The sequence below is a fragment of the Protopterus annectens genome, chromosome 9.part0 (genome assembly GCF_019279795.1).
Source record: "Protopterus annectens isolate FY-2018-M chromosome 9.part0, PAN1.0, whole genome shotgun sequence".
Lineage (NCBI taxonomy): Eukaryota > Metazoa > Chordata > Ceratodontiformes > Protopteridae > Protopterus > Protopterus annectens.
In genome coordinates, this window is record NC_056743.1 from 666,906,248 (window position 1) to 666,929,034 (window position 22,787).

At 43.2% G+C, this 22,787-nt stretch overlaps 1 protein-coding gene across 1 annotated transcript in view; it reads left to right on the forward strand.

The window, feature by feature from the left end:
• The window catches only part of PRRC2A (proline rich coiled-coil 2A), a 3,202,076-nt gene that overhangs the window by 525,112 nt on the left and 2,654,177 nt on the right, over positions 1-22,787 (forward strand). The window contains exon 8 of the mRNA XM_044082142.1: positions 4,154-4,227. Within this exon, the coding sequence (XP_043938077.1) occupies positions 4,154-4,227 (74 nt within the window). The remainder of the gene's footprint in view (positions 1-4,153; positions 4,228-22,787) is intronic.

Here is a 22,787-nt window from a genome sequence, read left to right on the forward strand (position 1 = left end):
ATCCCCACGAGTGGAAATTGGATCCTCATGTATTTCAGAAATTGACAGTGTCATGGGGAACTCCAGACATAGATCTGTTAGCTTCTCCACTAAACCATCAGCTGCCAAAGTTTTGCACGAAAAGGTTTCATCCCACAGCTTGGAAAGTGGATGCTCTTTCTTTCAATTGGAGCAATCTTCATGTGTATGCCTTTCCACCTCTGCCTCTCCTTCTAAAGGTCAGACAGGACAAGCCAAGGATGATTTTAATAGCTCCAGATTGGCCTCGACAGCACTGGTACCCATTACTGAGAAGTCTGGTACGGAAGCCTCCATGGCCTTTGCCTTCGATTCCACACCTGTTGTCCCAGGAGGACAGTCATTTGCTCAATGTCAAACTTCACTCTCTTCACCTAACAGCCTGGCATATTCTGTTTTGAACCATAGAGGGTCTCAACTTCCACAACAAGTTTTGAATGTGATTTTGGAAGCTAGAAGGCCTAGTACAAGGAAAGTGTACGCAGATAAATGGAAGAGATTTTTATTTTGGAGTGCAGCAAAGGATTTTGATGTTTCTGAGCCTAATTTAAGTGTGGCTCTTCAATATCTTACTGAGTTACTGGACAAAGGTTTGTCCTTCTCTTCTATTAAGGTTCATGCTGCAGCAATTTCAGCTCACTATGACTGTGACCCACCATTGTTTTCTCATCCTTTGTTCAAGCAATTTCTTAGAGGGGCAAAGAATATAAGACCCACACGTAGAGCTCCTACTCCTGCTTGGGATCTCAATTTTGTGTTGGAGAAACTCACTCTACAACCTTTTGAGCCTGCAGCTACTACTGAGTTGAAATATTTATCATGGAAGACTGCCTTTTTGTTGGCCATTACCTCTGCAAGAAGGGTTTCTGAATTGCAGGCCCTTATGGCGGTTGAGCCTTTCTTAATTTTCCATAAGGATAGGGTATCTTTACGCACTAATCCTTCCTTTATGCCTAAAGTGGTTTCTAGTGTGGCTTTAAACCAAACTATTCATTTGCCTACTTTTTATGCAACTCCCCAAAATAAAGGGGAAAAGATTTTGCACACTTTAGATGTACACAGGCAGTTGAGATATTATTTGGACAGAACTAAAGGGTTCAGGCAGTCTCAGCAGTTATGTTTCTTTTGCTTTGAGTTCTCAGGGCAAGCCTGTGTCAAAACAAACTATTTCTAAGTGGATTGGGTTTTGCATTGCTTTCTGTTATTCCCATCATGGCAAGGAGATTCCAGCTGGGATTAGGCCTCATTCCACTAGGGCTACTGCCACTTGACAGCTTTTGAGGGGTGGCAACCAAGGATATTTTGGAGGCAGCTACTTGGAGTTCAGTGCATACTTTCTCTAGGCATTATCACCTACCACTTTACTCTAAATCCAGGGCTGGTTTTGCCACTGCTGTTTTACAGGGCATTTTGGCAGCTCCTGCTTCCTTATAGTTTGGCCATCCTCCCTTACCTCTGCTTTGGGATTCTACCCAAGTGTAAGGACTGCAGCAATGTGAGATGAAGAACATAGTACAGTTTTGTACCTACCATAAATGTAGATGTTCGAAGATCCACATTGCTGCAGTCCAATTTACCCTCCCTCCTTCCCCTCTGTAGTTAGAGGTGGTTGTGTGGGTTGGGTTGTAAATATTGTGTATATTGTATATATTGTACATATAATTAGTGCAAGGGTGGTTGGTTGTTTGTTTGCTGTCTTTTGGTTTTGACCTTTATTTTTAGGGTCTTCTGACATCTGGGGCAAGAAAAGACTGAGGATATGATGTCGGTCATGCGCATTTGTACCCTGACGTCCTGATGTCAGTCAAATGCGCCTTGACCGACGTCAGCCTTATACTTTGATATTCGGGCCGACCGAGGACAGCGGACTACCCAAGTGTAAGGACTGCAGCAATGTGGATCTTCGAACATCTACATTTATGGTAGGTACAAAACTGTACTTTACTCACCCGCCAGCCCCGTTTCTCTCTTATTATACCTCTTCTTTCCTTTGCTATGCTCAAAAGCCTTTTTGGTGTATTTGCTTTTAGTTGGAGGTATATTTTTCATGTTCTAAATTACATATAGATATTATATATATATATATATATATATATATATATATATATATATATATATATATATATATATATATATAGTGTGTGTGTGTATGTATATATATATATATATATATATATATATGTGTATATATATATATATATATATATATATATATATATATATATGTGTGTGTGTATATATATATATATATTTTTTTTTTTTTTGCCCCCCCCCCCCACCTGACATCTGGGGCAAGAAAAACTGATTAAAATGGCATTGGCTGCATGTTTTATACCCCTGACAACCTGACGTCACAGCAGCCGATGCAGGACCCGAGACTTTGTTATTCAGGCTGACTGAGGGCAACCTGCCAGCAGATTACCCAAATGTATTGACTGCAACAGTGAATACATTTGAACATCTACATTATACAACTGCAGCAATTGTAAATTTTTGCCTAGGAAAAGTCTGCTACTTCATTCTCCCTTTCTACATCCAGACTGTAAGGCTATTATGAAAGCCATTTTACTATTGAGCCCCCGATCAAAGACCCTTCTCCTCCTTGAGACCTTACCGCCATACTTAAAGGTCTCACTCAAACTATTTGAACCAGCTGATTGTTGTGACATAAAATTTTTATCTTTGAAAACAATTTTTAGTAGTTGTTACTTCAGCTAAAAGAATGTTTGTATTACAGTCCTTGTTATCCATACCAGTCTACATATTTTTTCTTAAGGATAGGGTCTCTCTAAGAACTAATCCTAGCTTTGTGCCTGAAGTGACCACAGAGTCAAATATTAACTAGTCAATTAACTTACCAGTTTTCTTTCTTAATTATTCTAATAAAGGTGATTATATGTTACATTTGCTTGATGTTCATAGACAGTCTGCACTGGACAAAAAAATTCAGGAAATCTGATCAACATTTTATATCCTTTTCACTTAACTGTTTAGGCCAGGCAGTAGCCAAGTTTACTCTAGCCAAATGGATCACTGTTTGCATTTTGACCATTTACTCACTTAAAAGTATGCAGCTTCCTTGTCCTCCAAAAGCACATTCTGCTAGGGCTGTGGCAAGTTTCTTGGCCTCTTCTGCCAGAACTTCCACCAATGAAATTTGCACTGCAGGAACTTCGTCCAAGTCTCTTACATTTGTCTCCCGTTGTAAATTAGACATTGTCTTCAGAAGCAGAGCATCCTTTGGTTCCACTCTGCTCCGGCATATCCTTCCATGAGGACCACCCATGGGACTCTGACCTGTCATTGAGGAAGAATGAAGTGGACAACCTCAGATTTAGAAGTTATGTATTTACCATAACTTGGCATCTTTTTTCACCAGTTTCATTCTTCCTCACATTCCCCTTGACTGCCCCCCATCCTAAGCTGTTGAGAGCCATCTGGAGGAAAGTAGGAACCCATAGGTACTAGTTTGAGCTCCAGATCAGGGTGATAACTTCATCCTTTCTTTCTGTACATCTTTTTTTATATACATATAGGTATACTTCCATGTACATAGATAGGTCATATGTAACTGTTTATAGAGAAACAAACTCGATCTGAGGAACTAGAGGAGATTCGAGGCATTATGGGAGTGGGAGGAGCTTGAGACTCTGATCAAAATCTTATGAAAACGGCTGAATTGGATCAGATACCGGATCCTAAGACTTATCAGTGAGGAAGAATGAAATTGGACAGATGCCAAGTCATGGTAAGTGCATAAATTCTAATTTCTTTCCCTGATCCTCTCATCCCTTTGGTGTCAAGAACATAATGTCTGATAGAACTGTGATTAGCATTAAAGGCAGTTTTTCCTGCATATGATCAGTTTAGTAGTCATCCTCTTCACCCCTTGCCAGGACCACTTGCATTGTGATAAAAAGCATGTGTGGTAATATCTAGTGTTGGCAGTAATGTGGAAGGGTAGATGTGTCATTCTTATCGTTAGTTGTGCTTTAAACTAAGTTAAGTAAACGTTTTTAATCAAGCTAGATTATGATTGTTGTGGCATGATTTTCGTTTCTAGTCTGTTAAAAAAAAATGCTTAAACATATGTGCTGAAAAGGTCTCTGAAGTTGTAACTTTTCTGTTTTTTCAGATGTATCCCCAATACATCACATTTCCCTTTCCCCCACAGGGACCTTTCAGGTTCCCAGCTGCTGATGCACAGAAGTGAGTATAACACAGGTTTATACAATATGCATATTTGAAAATTGATGCAACATTAATGATGCATTTGAAACTAACTCAGCGTTGCACCTTTTTTAGTTTTAATTTATTCAGGAAAATTCTGATTAATCTGTTAACATGCATTGAACCATGGAGTTTTATTTAAATGACATCTGTGGCAGAAAGTGAAAAGCATTTCAACTGAAACTGCAGCTCCTCATAAATATACCTTCTGTGCCCACACTGTGGCATTTTTTCTCCATTGTTTTTTTTTTTTTTTTTTGTTTGTTTTACTGTTATCAAACCATTGATGTGGAATGACAGTACCCAGGTTTAATACTTAGAAGTAGACAGCTTCTTTTTTTCTGTGACTGCCTTCGAGTTTTGTTAGTTGCAAGTTCTTATGCTTGAATTATTTTCCATTCCCTGTATCAGAAGTATTGATCATATTACTTGTGTTCAGATGTAGATATCAAATTTCCTACCATCTGTTGTACTTTTTACTCATGTATGTGTGACCAAACTTGCTTCATTGGCAGCGTAGTGTGTCTGATGTTTCTGTGCATAAGATTTCAGAATGTGGTACAGACAGGGAAATGTATTCAGTACATTCTTGATCAGATTGCTAGCTCTCCATAACTGGAAAAGTACACACTTGAAGGCATTTTGATAATGTAAGATGTGTCGATCCGGTAAGTCAAAATTGAGTGTGTATTCTGTTTTCTATCCCACATACTGGGCTTCACAGTAGTGTGGTGGTTAAACTTGCTAACGTTGGTGCTTTTTCCCCTTTGGGGTTCCCAGCTGGAGTGCCATGTTGTCTGTGGAGTCTTTCATGTGTTTGTTTTCAGTGAGTGCTCTAATTTCCTCCTCCAACTTGCAGTAGGTGAATTGGTAGTCCTCCAGATTGCCTGTAGTTGTATATGTGTTGTGCAGTTTCTGTACTGTGCACCCTTTGAGTACTAGGTTATGTTGTGCATCCCCCCATCAATAATAGTGAATAAATGTACCTTAAAATCACCTGCTAGAATCTTTAATGTGGATATCATTGCATTGTAACTGCAGGTACTGCTGCTGTTCTCATTTTTTCTGGTTGTGTCCTTAAAAGATGATATTTAAAGAGGCTTAATAGTTTTATGAGTTTCTGGTCAGCTGCTTTAACAACTCTATGATTTCTTGCTTTCCTTTACTTCAGTCAAGAGTATCAATTTATTTTTCAGTGGCTCCCTTTGAATTTTGTTAAGTTAGTTGTTAGTCATTTAAAGGTAGCCTTTTTAAAAGTACATTTGATTGTTGTACTTGAAAGTGATGGTAATTCAGTTTCTTTTGCACAACATACGAACAGGGACGTCGGGAGGCATACGCACTGTACTGATTTCAGTACAACGTATGTAGAAGGGGGGGTAGCATTTTAAACTTTCTTTTCCTTCGCGCTTTACTGCACAATGACGTCGGCGCGCTTTAGGCAGCCAGTCAGCGCTCCAAATGCTTTCCGAGCGGGTAGCGTTTCAAACATTCGCGCTTTTGTCACGCTTTACTGCACATTGGGACTGGGACTCTGGGAGCTCCAATGTTTGTCGAACAGCAGGATTCGCTTTACTGCACGTTGGGACTGGGAGAGGATTCGTTATGTTGGTGTGAGCAGGATTAAGGATTCGTTATGTTGGTGTGAGCAGGATTAAGGATTCGTTATGTTGGTGTGAGCAGGATTCCCGAGCTGGTCTCACTTCAGTGTGTGTGTGTGTGTGTGTGTGTGTGTGTGTGTGTGTGTGTGTGAAAATGCCCCAGGTGGGATGTACTGGTGTGATTACTCATGGTGGTGTGGTAGGGAATACCTCAGGCTTGAACCCTGTACCTTGTATGCAGGTGTTAAAGACCTGAATTCCCTACCCACCACCATTTGTAAAAAAATGATTTTTGCCTCATATTTGATCTGATCAATATTTGTATGTATCTGTGGGTTTTAAATATTGCAATGCTTGAAATTTGATGGTGCAGTGGTAGCAATGTAGCATTTATGCCTCACAGCTGTAGGTTCTTGGGTTTGGTTCTTGGCTGGGGTGCCTTCTTTGTGTGTGTGGGGGGTCTGTATCTTCTCCCTGTGTTTGTGTGGGTTTGCTTTTGTGTCCTCCCATGTTACAAAGACATGTCTGCATTATTTTTTCCTGGGCCTCTGCTGAGAATTGTGTTTTCTTTTGCTCCAAGTCAGACTGTCCTGATTAACAAATTGACAGGCATTTAAATGTCAGACTTCAGGTTTCTGAATGTTTACTTCCTTACATATTTGATGGTGCAGTGGCAGTATTGTTACCTCACAGCTGTAGGTTTTCTGGTTTGATTCTTGGCTGGGGTGCCTTCTGTGTGGAGTCTGCATCTTATCCCTGTGTTTGTGACATAGTAAAACAACTTTTTATTCTAGCAATAAATATGTACTAACAACCTTTTTTATAGCAATTTTTTTAAGTTTATGACTTTGAAATTTGTCCTTATTTTTGGGACTGTAATACCCTGTTATTTGCTTTGTCCAGGTTTTTTGTGCTAAGGTTGACAGCTATGGCAAGAACTGAATTCACTGAATATGTTTGAGGGCTGTATTCCCTCATTACTGGGTTTGTCCAGGTGTTTTGTGCCAAGAGGTTGACAGCTATGGTGAGAACTGAATTCATTAAATGATAGCCATTTAAGTTTCAGTCTTCCTCTCTCAAAGCAGGTGATTTGGCATAGTGGTATGTTGTTCTGACTATTTTGCACAGTGACCTTGGCAGTAAAATGTATGATGGTAACACAGCATTTTATTCTAGCAGCTTTCCAAGATTATACAAGCAATGTTTAATGTGTTCCTGTTTTTGCCCTTTGACCCACCCCAATAAATTTGACTTTTTCCAGATTTCTTGTGCTGGGTTGAGATGTAGTTGAGTATTGAGATTTTACAAGGAACTGAGAGCTGCAGGGGAAGAGAAGTTTAGTGCTGATTATGCAAAGTCGGCTCACATTGCTAGTAGCACAAAATGTTGTGTACTTGCTTTTAATGCAGAAGGTTGTTGGTTCTACTCCCATAAGGGGTGAATGCTGCTGTACTGAAAGTTAAGACACTAACTATGAGCCTGTTATCAGTTTGCCATCCATTTCCTATTGCAATATTACTAGCTTATTATTAATGTAATTTAGGCAATTTATTCCTCAGGGGCATCAGACACTATATTCCTTGAAGTCATGAAATATAAAGGTGATTGCTAGCAGCGACCTCTTCATTAGTTAGATTTATTTAACGTGGAATTATTTTGATGACTTTTTTTACTACTTCAGAGATTGTGCATATTATTTACTGATAATGGTGGACTGTAGAAGTTTGACTAGACTTTTATGATGGAAATGTTCTGAATTGGGCAGTTTTGTTTCATTGTTTACTGGAAAAATGTTCAAAGCAATAGGAAGGTGTATCAAAGAGCACATGTATGTTTCATATGCAAGGGGCCTATGATTTAAAAGCAGCCCAGAATTAATTTTTATCTGCCACGGGTAAAATGTATTTTCTTTGAATGTGGGTTTTAATGTTTCAATGAATGTGAGTTTCAAGGGCAGAGAAGTTTTAATGCCAAGTTTGTTTAGCAGATGTCTTGGTGTTTGTGCTGTAAAATGCAAAATAAAACTTTCAAATGAAGTTCAAATCATCATAGAAGTAAATCAGTATGCACATTAGTGTTTATGGTAAATGGAGTGAAATAGCAAAGTAATGGATCATTGGAATGGCTGCAGGGGAAGGCTCCATTCGACCATGGTTTTGTGAGGGGAAGGGCGGCAAACTTAGACAGCCCCAGCTGAACTATACCTCCCAACTGTCCAGATTTTCAAAGAATGAATAGATTTTTGCTTCTTATTTTTGGTTTGTTCCTCAATTTGTGGTTTTCTGGCAAATGATTTAGGAATTAAGTCACTAAATAATGACACACTAGTTTCAGACTTTATAACCTTCAGAAAAATGCATGCTAAAATAAGACCTGTTCTATCAACTGTCCCAGTTTATACAAGAGCAATTTTTAGTACTGTTTATATGTTCCCTCAATATATTTGGCCTTGTCCAGATTTATTGCATTAACAGGTTGAGAGGTACATGCAAATTGCTTTATAGAATTAGGCATAGCCAAACCTCAACTGTCCCTGATTTTGGCTCAAAATGTTGCTCTTCCCGTAATGATCCCTCCACAAAATATCAATTTTGGAAGAAAACATAGAGGGTTTACTTTACTTTTATAAATAACTGTAATGATCAGAGTTATACATTACATTTATTTCAGAAATGCATGCAAATTCTCTAATTTTGTCAGCTGCTCTAAGTTAACTGTGCTCATATTAAAATGGTGTCCCTCCTTTGACAGGTTCCCAGCTGTATTGTCTGGCAATTTTATATTTTTGCATCACATTTTTGGTCCGTTTTTCATAAAATTGCAGTTTTCTGTCAAATTAGTGGCAAATTGTTAAAGACTGAAGTTAGAAAATAATGCAGACATTTCAGTTTCAGATTTCATACCTTTCAGAAAATTCGTACTGATGCAAAACCTACTACTATTCTATTATCTTTCTAAGTTTATAAGAGCAATATTTTAAAAAAAAAATGTCCTTATTTTTGGGCCTTTGCCTCAGTTTTATTTGAGTTTGTTGCTGTAAGAGGTTGAGAGGTTGTGTGTGTGTGGTAGGTAGCATACCTCTCAACTGTCCAAATTTTGCAGAATGTCCAGATTTTTGCCCCATATTTTTTGTCTGTTCCTCATAAATTTTGTGATTTTCTAGAAAATCATTGAAGGCTGAAATTGCTAAATAATGACAGACATTTAAGCTTCAGACTTCATGTCCTTTAGAAAAATTCATACTAGCACAAATCCTGTTATTCTAGCAACTTTCTAAGTTCACGAGAACATTATTTAATAAATGTCCCTGTTTATTTTAGGCTTTGTCCATATTTCTTGCACTAAGAGGTAGGTAGGTGTGTGTGTGAATGAAACATCCTAGTTAGTGGTAGCAGGTGGTTAGTAATTTACTCAAGCTCAAAACCTGTACCTTAGTTACAGAAAACAAAAGCATCAAGTCTCTACCCCAACTACCATGCTGCATTTTTCAAAGAACTGACATTTCAGGTTAATTTTCAATTCAAGGAACCGAGTTTGAGTGAATTTATATTATATTACTGAAGAGGCATTACAGCGAATGCCTCTTCATCAACACTAAAAGAGCGAACCGTGAATTACGAGAATGGCCGTAGCTTGGCTGGAGAGGGGGGTAGCAGTTTGAGAGCGGTCAGTACAAATTTGAAAATCCTAGCTACACCCCTGCATACGAATATTTCATACGTGGTCTTCTCCAGTGTACGGACTGTGAAGGCAGTCATCTATTCTGACACAGCACACTTCACACCATCTTTTCAGGCATCCCAAAATTTACCTAGTTTCTGGCTGCTAGACAAGCTTCCACTGGCTCTGAAAGTTTATCTACCCTTTCATACAGAAGCATGCTTTCTTGCCAGAGTAAGAGCTGCTACCTTTTTATAGGTTCATAGGTAGGTACTAGGCTATCTGCTCGAAGGCATTTGTAAGCCTAGCCAGAATGTGTTTGCTTTCGCCACCCCCTTAGATTAGTTCCCTGTGCCCCTGTCCAGCAGAGCCACTGAAGTGATCCCAGAGGTAAACTTTGTTTCCCATCCACTCATCAAGGTTTCTTTTGAAGAGTGTTAGCGAGAAGCTCTCTGCCTAATGTAGATTGGGATCTTGTTCCAAAACATGGGAAGTCTCTGGGACAGGAATCTATCCCTCCAGCACGTTCTATTTATTGTTATGGTGAGGTTTAGATCCCTAGAGCGTGTGGGTCGAGGAGATAAGGTTTTCTTTAGGTGGAGCATGTCCATCAATTCTGGGTTGGACATGGCCTTGTATGTCAGGCAGAGATCACCTCTGAGTAGGCGGTATGCAACTGAGTACAGCTGTAGTTTCTTCAGTCGAGCTGCATAGGGCATCTATTTGAGGCCAGTGATCCTCTTGGTGAGGTACTTCTGTGGTCATTCCAGCTGTTGCAGGTGTCTTGTAAGGTACATCCCAAATGGGGCGTTGTACTGTATGATGGGTCTGAGTGATGAGTAGAGGGGCACAATGACCTCTTTTAATCTGGATGCAAACCCTTTTGTGATTAGGTGGGCCACGTAGAAGGATTTTCTAACCACTTTGGCAGTGTGATTATCAAAGGTGAGGTTACTATGTACTTAGGACCCCAGATCCCTTATTAAGTCTTCTGTATTTAGGGGACCATCACCTATGTGGTACTTTGTGGGTACTTTTTTTCCAAAGAGGATGACTATGTACTTTTTGACATTTAGCTTGAGGCCATGATTTTGACACCAGGTATCCGTCTCAGTGAGACCCATTTGGAGGATGTCTGTGTCAGCTGTAGAGTCAATTATAGCCCATAGTTTGCAGTCATCTGAGAACTTGGACAGCCATAGTCCTTCTGTGCTTGCCTGTACCTCTGAGAAGTATATGCAGAACAGGAGGGGTCCTAGGACTGAGCCCTGGGGAACGCCACTTGTAACCGGTTTAGTCGGACCTAGCTCCTGCAACTCTCACCATGTGGGTTCTGTCCATGAGCCAGTTGGCAAACCATCTTGTGACGTAGGAGTTTAGGTTCAGGCTGGTGAGCTCGTCTATAATACCAGAATGGGGAATGGTGTTGAAGGCCTTAGCGCGGTCTAGGTAGGCTGTGAGTACCACCTTTCCCTCATCTATAGCCTTGGTAACTGTCTCAAAGAAGTCCACCAGGTTTAGGAGGCATGATCTGCCCTTAAAGCCGAACTGGGTAGGGTCCAGTGTTTGGAGGTTCCCAATGTCTCTGTTATTGAGTTCCTTGATGATGCACTCCATAGCCTTACACACCAAGCTAGTTAGGCTTATAGGGCGATAGTTCCCAGGGTCTGTTGTGGCTCCACCTTTGTGGAGTGGAATAACCGTTGCTGTGCGCCACTCTATGGGTACGTAGCCTATGGAGAGGCTGAGTTTGAACAGTGTGTTTAGGTGAAGGATTAGCTCGTCTTTGAGCTCGTGCAGGATGCAGCCTGGGATACCGTCCGGTCCCATTGATGCTGTGTTTTTGGCTTTGGAGAGGGCTGTTTTAACCTGAGTGTCTGTGATTTCAGGGACTGTACATTCTTCTGGTATGGTTTTGGGCCCTTTTGGGGGGTGAGAGGGGGGTGAAGTTCGTGCTGAACCTGTCTGCCAGGATGTTGGCGATACCAGTCGGTTTAGTTTATTTTCTGCCATTCTCCACTAACTCTGAGCAGATCTGAGCATTGCCACTTAGATTCTTGATATAGCTAAAGAATGCCTTGTGGTCATCTTTGGAGTCCTTGGCAATTTTTCTTTCAAAGCTCGCCCTGGATGATTTTATGAGGGATCGTAGTTTTTTGCTGATACTGATCAGGGATGTCTTCCTTTCTTGGGATTTTACTCTTTTCTGTACTAGTTTCCTCCTCCTATTGTATAGCTTGTTTATGGCAGGAGTCCACCAGACTGGTTTCCTTTTCTTGGAGGAGTGAGTCTTGGTTTTGCTTGGGATGGCATGATCTATGCATTCTTGTAGGTGCCCATAGAATGCATTAGTAAAGGATTTTGCAGCTTGGATAAGCGTTATCCTTCAAGCAAGGGGGCTTTGAAACTTTCCACCCCTGTCTTAAGGTGAAGTTTACTTTTGAAAAGTGTTTCATGGTGGTTTTCTTGTCCGGGGGTGCAATGTGGATATCTAAAGTCATTTGTTTATGGTCTGTTCTAACCAGCGAGGGGTTGACCTCCGGTGTGGAACACCAATCGTCCAATATGTTGTCACCTCTGGTGGGAGTGTTGACCAGTTGAACCAGGGCGTTTGAGTTTATAAATTCTAGGAAATGTTGGGGAAGGGAGTTAGTACTTGAGTAGTTCTCCCAGTTAATGTTTGGGTAATTGAAATCACTCAATATTAGGGTGTTTGGTAGGACCTTTGTTTCCCAGTCTTTCCAGAAATATGGAATGGGGGTCCTTGGGACATGGTGGGTGATCTGTAGAAAGCTACAATTTGAATTGCAGTTTTGCCTGTTGCTAGTTGCACGTGGATGATCTCTGAAGCGTCGTGCTGTGCCACTAACTTGGAGGTGTGGGTATCCTTGATGAATATGGATACGCCCCCACCTTTTGTATTGCGGTTTGGGTTCTGTGGTCGAAATGTATGGTATGAGTTGTAGCCTGGTAGAGCTGGGATGCTCTCTGGAGCCTTAAACCAGGTTTCTGCTACTTGCACATATATCGATTTTTCTCCATACTGAGGAGTGCCTTGAGTGCGTGCATTTTGAGGTTTAGACTTCTGGCACTGAGTAGCATTACCCTCAGTTTTTTGTTACTTGTGCTGTTTACGGTGGTGGGTTTGTCTTTTGAGCCTTGCCTAAAAAAGGCACTATGGGGGTGGCAAGAGCCTTGGCCAGTACTCGAAAGCCTAAGGGTGACGGGCGCAAGCTGTCTCTAGCGAAGCAGCATGGCTTGTCGAGCATGTCATCCCAGGCGGACAGACAATGGATCCCATTTTAATGACACCAGAAACTTAGCCAATTGTTGAAATCGAGAATTTTTTCTTTATACTGTGGTATCATTCTTGGTGAGGGCAGGATGCTAGTCAGGGTCATATCGGCCTGAGCTACATGATCAGAGAGCTCTTCCATGTCTCTCCTCATGTTGTCCAGGGAGGTACAGCTCAGGTCATTCACACCAACATGGACAATGACAGAGTCATATTTGTACTTGTTCTGGAGTGACCTGAGTGCTTGTGTTATCTGGCGGATCCTTGCACCTGACAGGCAGCTCACAGTAACCTTCTCCTTATTCAGTCTAGTGAGTGGGACGTCAGTGTGCCTGACTATATAGAGTCACCTATTACTAGTATGTTATTTTGCCTTAAATACTGTGATTGCATGGCTTACAATTACTGTTTGATTTGATACCTGCAGGCAAAAGCCTGAAGGGTTTGTAAACTAATATTTGAATTATTTTTAAGCGTTTTGTGATGCCTTACAATCTTTGTCATATTGATCACTGCTACAGTAGCCTTAGGCTGTATGGGTTATGTCCTGCCAGGTATACAACAGCCTGCCAGTTTCCAAAGGTTCAGGACACTTTCCATGCATCCAAACTGTCTAGCTGAGCTGATTAAAGTGTTTGGCTCCCAACTTGTTTTGCAGAGCTTTACTGACAACACTCCTCTGAAGCCTCCAAGGATTAACATTTGGGTTGTGCTTTTCCATGTTGATGTTTTGTTACTTTTGTCTTCACAAAGGTTATTTTAAGGTAGGAGTATTGTGTTTTAACTTAACATCCGGTGTTGTATATTTTCATCTGATTCAGCTATGGGCTGTCAGATCTGACTGGATGTGACCTCAGCACCAACTCTGAAGCTGTTCGGTTCCAGGGCTCAGAATCTTCCCTTACTCATAATTCCTTGAACTCTCCACCTCAGTACCTCAGAACTCATTTGCTCTCTGAAGATTCTGGCTATGCTGATGTAGCTCGCAGTTGCTGTATCCTTTGTGGTATTGTTGTAGTGAATTTCACAAATAGCACTCACTCCATCTACTGAGAGATTTTTTTTCTGTTTAGTTTTATATTTAAACTTGGTCTTTTTCTCTTAAATTTAGATAATTAGTGTGTTAGGCTAGTGATAGTGTTTCCTTTTTCATATTTATATTGTATTAGAGCACTAAAATGTCAGTTCCACATGCTGAAATAGCAGCAGCATACCATGGAACTCCACAAACAAAAAATATCTTTCCTGCTTGTGCAGCAAATAAAGAATTACAAGAGCTTATACGTTCTGCAAGCCAGGTTAATAAGCACACCTTGCAATGTGACTTTGACGCCCTAGAAGAATTTTGCAGGGCAGCAGTTGCTGGTTCTGTCCTTAGGCATGCTTGGCTTAAGAAACAAACCATGTTCTTTTTGTTTTACTGTTGCAGTCATTACATTTGGGTAATCTGCTTGCAGGTTGCCCTCACTCGGCCTGATTAACAAAATATTGGGTCCTGCATTGGTTGCTGTCCCTTCTTCCATGACGTCCAGTCATCAGAGGTATAAAACATGCAGCCGACGCCATTACATCAGTCTTTCTTGCTGTGCAGTGCCCGAAGCAGAAGCAGTTCACAAGTGCCAGTCGGCCGACTCCTGAAAGTTTCGATGTTAAGTTGTCAATCTCGCCTTCATTCTTGCTGGATGGGTTCAGAGCCGATCCTCTGCTCCAACTCGGCCACTTACTAAAGTTCGAGAGCTAATTTTACCAGCTCGAGGCAACCCTATATCCCATGATGCAAGGCGAAGACTACCCAGATCTCGTTTGCCGCTTTCGCTTGCGAGGTGCCTTTTTTACCAGCTCCAGGTAAGTTTCTTCAAATTCAGACTGTCTCATCCCTTCAGTTTTAGACACCTTTGTTGTTGTGTAAACTTTTAACGGTTAATTTAACCCTATTCCCGTTAGTGTTCCCTATTTTCCTAGTTATTTATCCCATCCCCTAACTTAGGCCTTAAGCCTCCCCCTTTCCTAATTTTTTCTGTCAGGGATTCTGTGTGGTGTTTGAGTGTGTTTGTATCCCTATTTAAATTTTTTATTATTGGATTGGGTGTTTATTGTGTGTGTGTCTGTGTTTCTTTTTGTTACTTAGTGTTTCCTCGACACAGCTATGTTGAGGGACACAAAGGTCTCAGGCTTCAAGAAGTGTGACTCGTGCTGTCAGAAGATAATTCTGACAGACGGTCACACTTCTTGTGTTTACTGCCTGGGACCTCTGCACCTGCAGGACTCTTGTGCTATCTGTCATACCTTCAGCCCAAGAGTCCTGCAGGAGCGCAGAAATAAATTAATATTGAGGGGCTTATTAAAGCCTGAGAGCTCCCCGACTAAGTCGGCTCTGGGGAAGCCCTCGAAACCAGTTAAGCCTTCGGCTTCAAGTCCTAAGCCATCGGCTACTGGTTCTCCTTCAGTGTCGAGATCGGCTCCGGCCGGAGCCGATCCTTCTATATTAGAAGTTACAATATCGGCTCCATCCGACGCCGATGCTGCTAAATCTGGGCACTCTTTGTCGGCTCCAGCTGGAGCCGATGTATCCTCGGCTCCTTCGGCTCCACCTATCTCAAAAAAGAGATCATGATCCCCTTCGTTGGAATCGATACGTTCGGCTCAGAGATCACCCCTGTTCTCGGAGCGGAGCCATCGGAGCTGTTATTCTCGGTCGTCCAGGCTGTCTGATCACGACCTTGAGAGAGTGGTGAGTAGACCATTAGTCTCAGGCATTGGCCCAATTGCTCCATAGCCAGTCTCAACAGACGGTAGCTATCGCACATCCACCTGTTCGACTCTCTTACAGAGCTCGGAGCTGGAGCTCCTTTGAGCCGTGACTGTTGTGACTTCGGAGCCGATACCACCCCCCCCTTTCGGCTCCGTCGTCCTCTTCTCCGATTTCCTCCTTGAGGCCTTCATTGGAGGTATCCGGGTGTCTGGTCTCTCTCATCAGCTCCGAGGGGGCGAGTGGCATCGGACCCTTGTCCAACCCCGTTCTTCCTCTCAGAGCTTCGGCGCTGGTGAGCTCAGCCCCGACATCAGCCTCTGAGCCGTCCCTGTCGGTGCGGCCTGGAGTTCCTATCTCTTTGGAGCGGGAGCCTTCCGGCCTCTCTGACGGGGGAGCCTTCGAGGTGATGAGGAGTGTACTAGCTCCTGGGCATAGTCAACGGTCAGTTCCATCATCTCCTCCCACTACAGTGCCTGCTGACGTCTCTTCCCACTCTCTTGCTCCTGAACGCAGAGATCCAACGCCTCAGGTTTCCCTATTGGGAATATCTTCCTCTTCCGAGGCTTCTCCTGACCCGTCAGGTGAACCTCCACGTAAGAGGACATGTAAGAGGAAACGTCTAGACTCCCCCGAGTCTATTACATCCGATACTGACTTGTATGAGTCGGAGGGATCCCCAAGGTCCCCCTCTGAGGATGTCTCTTTCTCAGACATCCTTGAACTCCTTAAGCAGAGGGGGAACTGGCCTTCCCTTAATCCTTCCGAGGACGAGTCAGTATACCTGGAGGCGTTCGGATCTCGACCCTCCACCTCCTGGGTGTCTCCGCCTTTCGACCCTCTTATGGACGTGGTGGCTCGGAAGGCGTGGATGGCCCCGGATTCGGTGGAACCCATTCCTCGGAGGCCTTCTGAATTCATTACGGCCCCACCCGATAGGCAGTTTTTGACAAAAGGTGTCCCGGTTGATGCCATGGTGGTGGCTGCAGCCACCAAGAAGGAACTAGCTGATCCTTCAGTACCTGTCCATCCTCCTAACAAGGATTCTAGGACTATGGATAGGTATGGCAAGCGGACTTTTTCTTCAGCGACCTTTGCCATGCGATCGCTGAACTACTTGTGTCGCTTCACCCGCCTTCAAAGAGATGTTCTTAAAGAGTTGGGAGACGTTTTACAGGATCCGTCAGCTGCTGGGTCCCAGGACAAAATTAACTCACAGCTAGGAATCCTAAACTCCATTGTTAACTCCTCCATGCGGCTCATTTCATATGCAGCCGATGGAGCGAGTAGGGCCGCAGGCACAGGAGTGGCTTTAAGGCGTCAATCCTGGATGCGGCTTTGTAATTTTGCAGATCCCTTCAAGGCGTCCTTCACGAACTCTCCCTTTGGCTCGACTTTGTTCGGACCTCAAGTGAAAGACACTTTGACTAGATGCGAACAAGATGGCAAGACTCTTTCTGCCGTAGGAGTCAGTTTCTCCACCCCTTCAAGGCCTTACCCAAAAGGTCAGAAGGGAGGGAAAATGTGGTTCCGCAAATCTCAAGGAGTCACGCCTGATGCACGAGGTCAGTTTACCCCCAGAGGCAGAGGGGGTAACAACAACAGACGCCGCCCTAGAGGCAGAGGGGGTCCGCAGAATCAGGGTAGCAGGGAGCCTTTCTCTGACAAACCCTTCCTGCATCCCTGAGATGTTGCCCGATTGTCCCCCTTCGGAGGCAGTTGGGGGAAGATTATCGCTGTACCCAAAAGCCTGGCTTTCCTTTTCTCAAGACAAATGGGTACAGTCGATCATATCCGAGGGTTCCAAAATTCCCTTTATTCAAACCCCAGTTCAGCAAAAGGGAACCCTTCCAGACGTTCCATCCGGTCTAAGGGAACTAGCAGTACCAGAGATTTCAAAACTGCTAGCAAAAAGAGCCATCCAGCCAGTCCCAGCAGACCAAATAGGATCCGGTATCTACTCAAGGTTCTTTTTAGTACCAAAAAAGACAGGGGACTGGAGACCAATATTAGATCTCAGCAAACTAAACAAGTTTGTAAAGAAAACAAGATTCCGGATGGTCACGTTTCAGTCCATTCTACCCTTTCTGGGTAAGGACAATTGGATGTGCTCGGTAGATCTTCAGGATGCGTACTATCACATAAAATTTCACAGGTGCTCCAGAAGGTTTCTCCGCTTTCGGCTGGGGACCAGTCACTTCCAATTCAGAGCCCTGCCATTTGGACTCACTACAGCCCCCAGAGTGTTCACCAAATGTATGGCAGCGGTTACGGCTCACCTGAGACGTCAAGGATTCCAGGTGTTTCCATATCTAGACTACTGGCTCCTCACTGCCACCACCAGGCATCAACTTCTCCAAGCCAGAGATTACACCATTCACATTTGCAGAGGGCTAGGGATTTCTATAAATTTCGAAAAATCTGCCTTGTCAATCTATTACTTTTATAGGTGCCAAATTGGACACCGTACAACTTTCAGCAAAGTTAACAGACCAAAGGATCTTGGACATTCAAAATCACGTCCATGTGGTTCTTCTCAGCAACAAAATTCAGGCCAGATTTGCTCTGAAAGTATTGGGTCTTATGGCGGCCGCCATAACACTTCTTCCCCTGGCCCGCTTTTACATGCGTCTTCTACAATGGATGCTGTTCGCCCAATGGTCCTTTCAACAACTTCCCATGCGTCACAGGATCATAACTCCAATTTGCAAAAGGCATCTGACCTGGTGGATATCGTCCCCTCAAGTCCTTCACGGCAGACCCTTTGTTCCTCCCGCCCCGGTCGCCACGGTTACATCGGATGCCTCCCTGATCAGGTGGGGGGGCATAGGGCAGGATGGTCCATGGCACTTGGCAACCTTTCGAATGCCACCTGCACATAAATGTCCTGGAGATGAGAGCAGTGCTTTTAACGTTGCAAGCCCTCAACGACTCTCTTCCCCTGGGAACTATCGCAGTCCAAACGGACAATATGTCCGTAGTGTGGTATATCAACAAGCAGGGCGGAACCAAGTCCTATCCACTGTGTCAAGAGGCTCTCAGACTTTGGCAGTGGGCAATCTCTTCTCAGCGGTTTCTGATAGCAACGCATATCCCCGGGAAATCCAGCATCATAGCGGACAGGTTGAGCAGAGCTATTCTCATGCCTCTCGAGTGGTCTCTCAAACAATCTGTGATGGAAGAGATTTTTCAGAAGTGGAGCCTTCCTTGCTGCGACCTTTTTGCTACACCTCAAAACAGCAAATGCCCCGACTTCTTCTCTCTCTTCCCCCTTCCAGGCCATCCCCCCAGAGATGGTCTAACCCAAGATTGGCCCCGGGGCCTTCTTTATGCCTTTTCTCCCTTTCCTCTGATACCACAAGTAATTCAGAAAGCAACCGCCTTGAGAGTCAAGTTGATTCTCATTGCCCCTTATTGGCCTCGACAAACATGGTTTCCGTTCCTACATAGTTATCTTTTGGTACAGCCATCGCATCTGGACCCGGTTCCAGATCTTCTGACCCATCAGTCGGGTCAGCTGCACCAATCCATACCTTCTCTCAACCTCACTGCTTGGTTGCTCCGCTTCCATCCCTAGCCAGGCTTCCTATGATTTCTAATCCCGTCCGGGATATCATAGTAGCTTCCCTTAAATCTTCCACCAGAAGGATTTACACTAGCAAATGGCAAAGTTTCTCCTTCTGGGCAAAAGCTAGGAATATAGACCCCTATACTGCTCCGATTCATTCGGTCTTGGACTTCCTAGCCGAGATTTTTCATTCAGGATCTTCTTCCTCCACAGTAAAAGTTCAGCTGGCAGCCATTTCAAATTTTCATATAGGCTTGTTGGACCACAACATTATGTCACATAAACTTTGCAAGGCATTCCTTAGAGGTATTTTTTTACTTAAACCTCCGATTAGAGACCCCCCACCACAGTGGGATCTAAATTTAATTTTAACATCCTTGATTCTTCCCCCTTTCGAACCTGCGGCTGCCTGTTCATTGAAATTTCTTTCTTGGAAGACACTCTTTCTAGTCGCCATTACTTCTGCCAGGAGGGTATCTGAGCTTCATGCCGTCTGCATTCGTACTCCCTACTTAATGTTCCACAAAGACAGAGTTTCTCTAAGGACTAATCAGTCTTTCTTACCCAAAGTGGCATCGCAGACTAACTTAAATCAATCCATTGATCTTCCAGTTTTTCCCCAAATTATTCTAGTAGAGCGGAACAAAAACTACATTATCTTGATGTTTACCACCAACTCGGATATTATCTGGACAGAACTAAACTTTTTAGGAAATCTGATCAACTGTTTTTTACCCTATGCAGAGAACAGGAAAGGCCTGCCAGTATCCATTTTAACTCTATCTAGATGGCTGTTTTCTGTGATTACTTGCATTTATTAGCTCAGAGGTAAAAGAGTTGATTTCTAGGCCAAAAGCCCATTCTACCAGAGCTCTAGCTACATCTACAGCTTTTCAGGCTAGACTTCTAATAGAGACACTATTTGTGCAGCAGCCACATGGGCCTCTCCTCATACCTTTGTTTCACATTACAAATTAGACTTGGCCTCCAGAGACGGAGCGAATTTTGGTTCCACCGTTCTCAAGAGTCTGTTCCATTGAGCCACCCAGGATAAAGGTGCTAGGGACGCGGCCCCATCCAGCAAGAATGAAGGCGAGATTGACAACTTAACATTAAGAAGTTATGTACCTACCATAACGTTCCATGTTAGTTGTCTTCTCGCCTTTCTTGCGTCCCGCCCACCATCCCCCTAGCCTGGTCAGACCGAGAAGATTGTGCCTCTTCCCTTAAGAGGCTTAATTCAATTTTTCCAACTAATCAGCTTTCTAGTGTCACTAGATTAGGTTGATCTTTTTCGGGGGATTATTATGATTATTTTTATTATCATTATTACCTCTTCCTCCTCCTCTCCAGTTGGAGGAATGTATTGCATAATTTCCTTAGCTACCAAACGAGATCTGGGTAGTCTTCTCCTTGCATCATGGGATATAGGGTTGCCTCGAGCTGGTAAAATTAGCTCTCGAGCTTTAGTAAGTGGCCGAGTCGGAGCCGAGGATCGGCTCTGAACCCATCCAGCAAGAAAGAAGGCGAGAGAAGACAACTAACATGGAACGTTATGGTAGGTACATAACTTCTTATTTTCAAGTTTCAGAACCGAAGTCTTCAACTAAAAGCTAAGTACCCCGTTGGGAAACTTTTTCTTGCTCCTTACCGATGTCAGTAAAAGTTAATAGTTGTATTACTTGTGGAAAGCAAGTACCTCATAAAGATTTTCATTCGTACTGTATTCCTTGCCTAGGCCCTGACCATGATGTACTTTGCTGTCGGGTTTGTGCTTTATTTAATAGGCGCACTATCCGTTGTCTGTATATTTTTGCCTCTAAATATTTCGGTTCTCGATTTAATTATCCTGAAATGTCGTTGGTTAACCATCCGACTACCGGGATTCTGAAAAAATGCAAAGATAAAGACAGACAGGCCGCCGAGGTCCAAAAGTGCCGATGATGCTTCTCCTTAGCCAGTCGCCAGTTCGCTGATACTCAGTGAGGCGCTTTCGCAGTCCCTGATACCCGCTACTTCTGATTTGCAGGCCTCTACTGAGACCCATTCGGAGTCCGGTATGCCGCGAGATACTTCAACTATGGAACCCACGGATGTCTCTACATTGGATGGGTCCGGAGCCACTGTTCAGGCACCGGCTTCTGTGGGTGTATTAAGGCCTATGGACTTGCATATTAAATCGACGCCTCCTTCATTACTTAGGCCTAAATCTCGATCTATGTCTAAAAACAACGATGCCCAGGCCACATGCTCAGGCCTCTATGCCTAAAAAAACAAATGATAAAAATGGCTGAAGATCTATTAACTCTAATCAGGTGTAGCCAACCCCCCTCTAAGAGGCATAGGGCTGAGCTTGAATATGAATCTTCTGATCAGGATTATTTTTTCTGACTCTTCTGATGACCTGGATTTGTCCTTAACTACTTATGAGGATTCTGATGCAGAGGACTCTATTGCCTCTGCTTCCCCTCCTGAGGATTTTTCTTTTTGGGAAACCTTACATACTCTAAGGGAGAATTTTCACTGGGAAAGCCAGGAATTTTCTGATTCAAAAAAGAGGCTTGGGGATTTCCTTCTACCTCAGCATAGGCCTTTGGCTATTTCTCTTGTACTAGACATTGTTGATGATGCCTTCTCGGAATCCAGTTTGGCCCCTGATTCCCTGCCTCATGCTCCCAGTAAACCTGGCAGATACTACAAGGTCCCTGAGTCCCACAAGTTCCTTTTCAAAAATCCTGTTGCAGATCCAGAGACTATTTCACAGGGGCCCAAGGGCATTAAGGCTTCTACTGCTAAAAATCCTACCCCTTCTGATAGAGACTCCAGGGCGCTGGATAGATGGGGTAAAAAGGTTTATACTTTAACAACTTTGGCAATTAGAGCTTTAAACTGCCGATTTCATATGTTAAAATATCAGCAACATGTTATTGGACTGCTTAAACAGAAAATTATGCGGATTCCTGACTGGTGGAAAATAGACTTACAGGATTTAATGCATTCTGCTGAACAAGTTGGAAAACGTACTTTGCAATGTGGTTTTGATTCTTTAGATGCCTCTTGCAGGGCTGCTGTTACTGAGTCTGTGCTTAGAAGGTATGCTTGGCTAAAGGAGCAATCTTTGCCTGATAATGTTAAAGTTAATTGTTGGATGCTCCTTTAAATCAGGACCGCCTGTTTGGCAACAAGGCTGAAAAAGTTCTTAAAAAGATGGTAGATAAAGCTAAATCTATGCAAACTGTTAAAGATTCTTTACAAGTTCAGCCTCCTAGATTTAGTAGGCCCTGGCCTTCTAATAATTGGTCCTTTCCAGCCCCTTCCAGGTCTTCTCAAGCCAAACCCAAACACAGCAAAAACCCCAGTTTTCAGTCCCAGGGGACTCGCAGAATTAAGCAGTGGGGGGGGGGGCTCCACTTCCAAGTCAGGGAATAACAAGATTCCCCCTATGGTAAACTGTCTCAATGACTTCCTTTTAAAATTTCCAAGCACTTATCTTCTGAGTGCCCCCTTTGGGGAGAACAATTGCTCTTAGTGCAAAGAACTGGGAACTCATTACCCAGGACAAATGGGTTTTAAATTCTGTGTCCCAAGGATACAGATTTCATTTCCACACATTGCCAATGCCAAGTGTGTGGCCGGACCTACCACCAAGTCAGTGGGCAGAGGCTC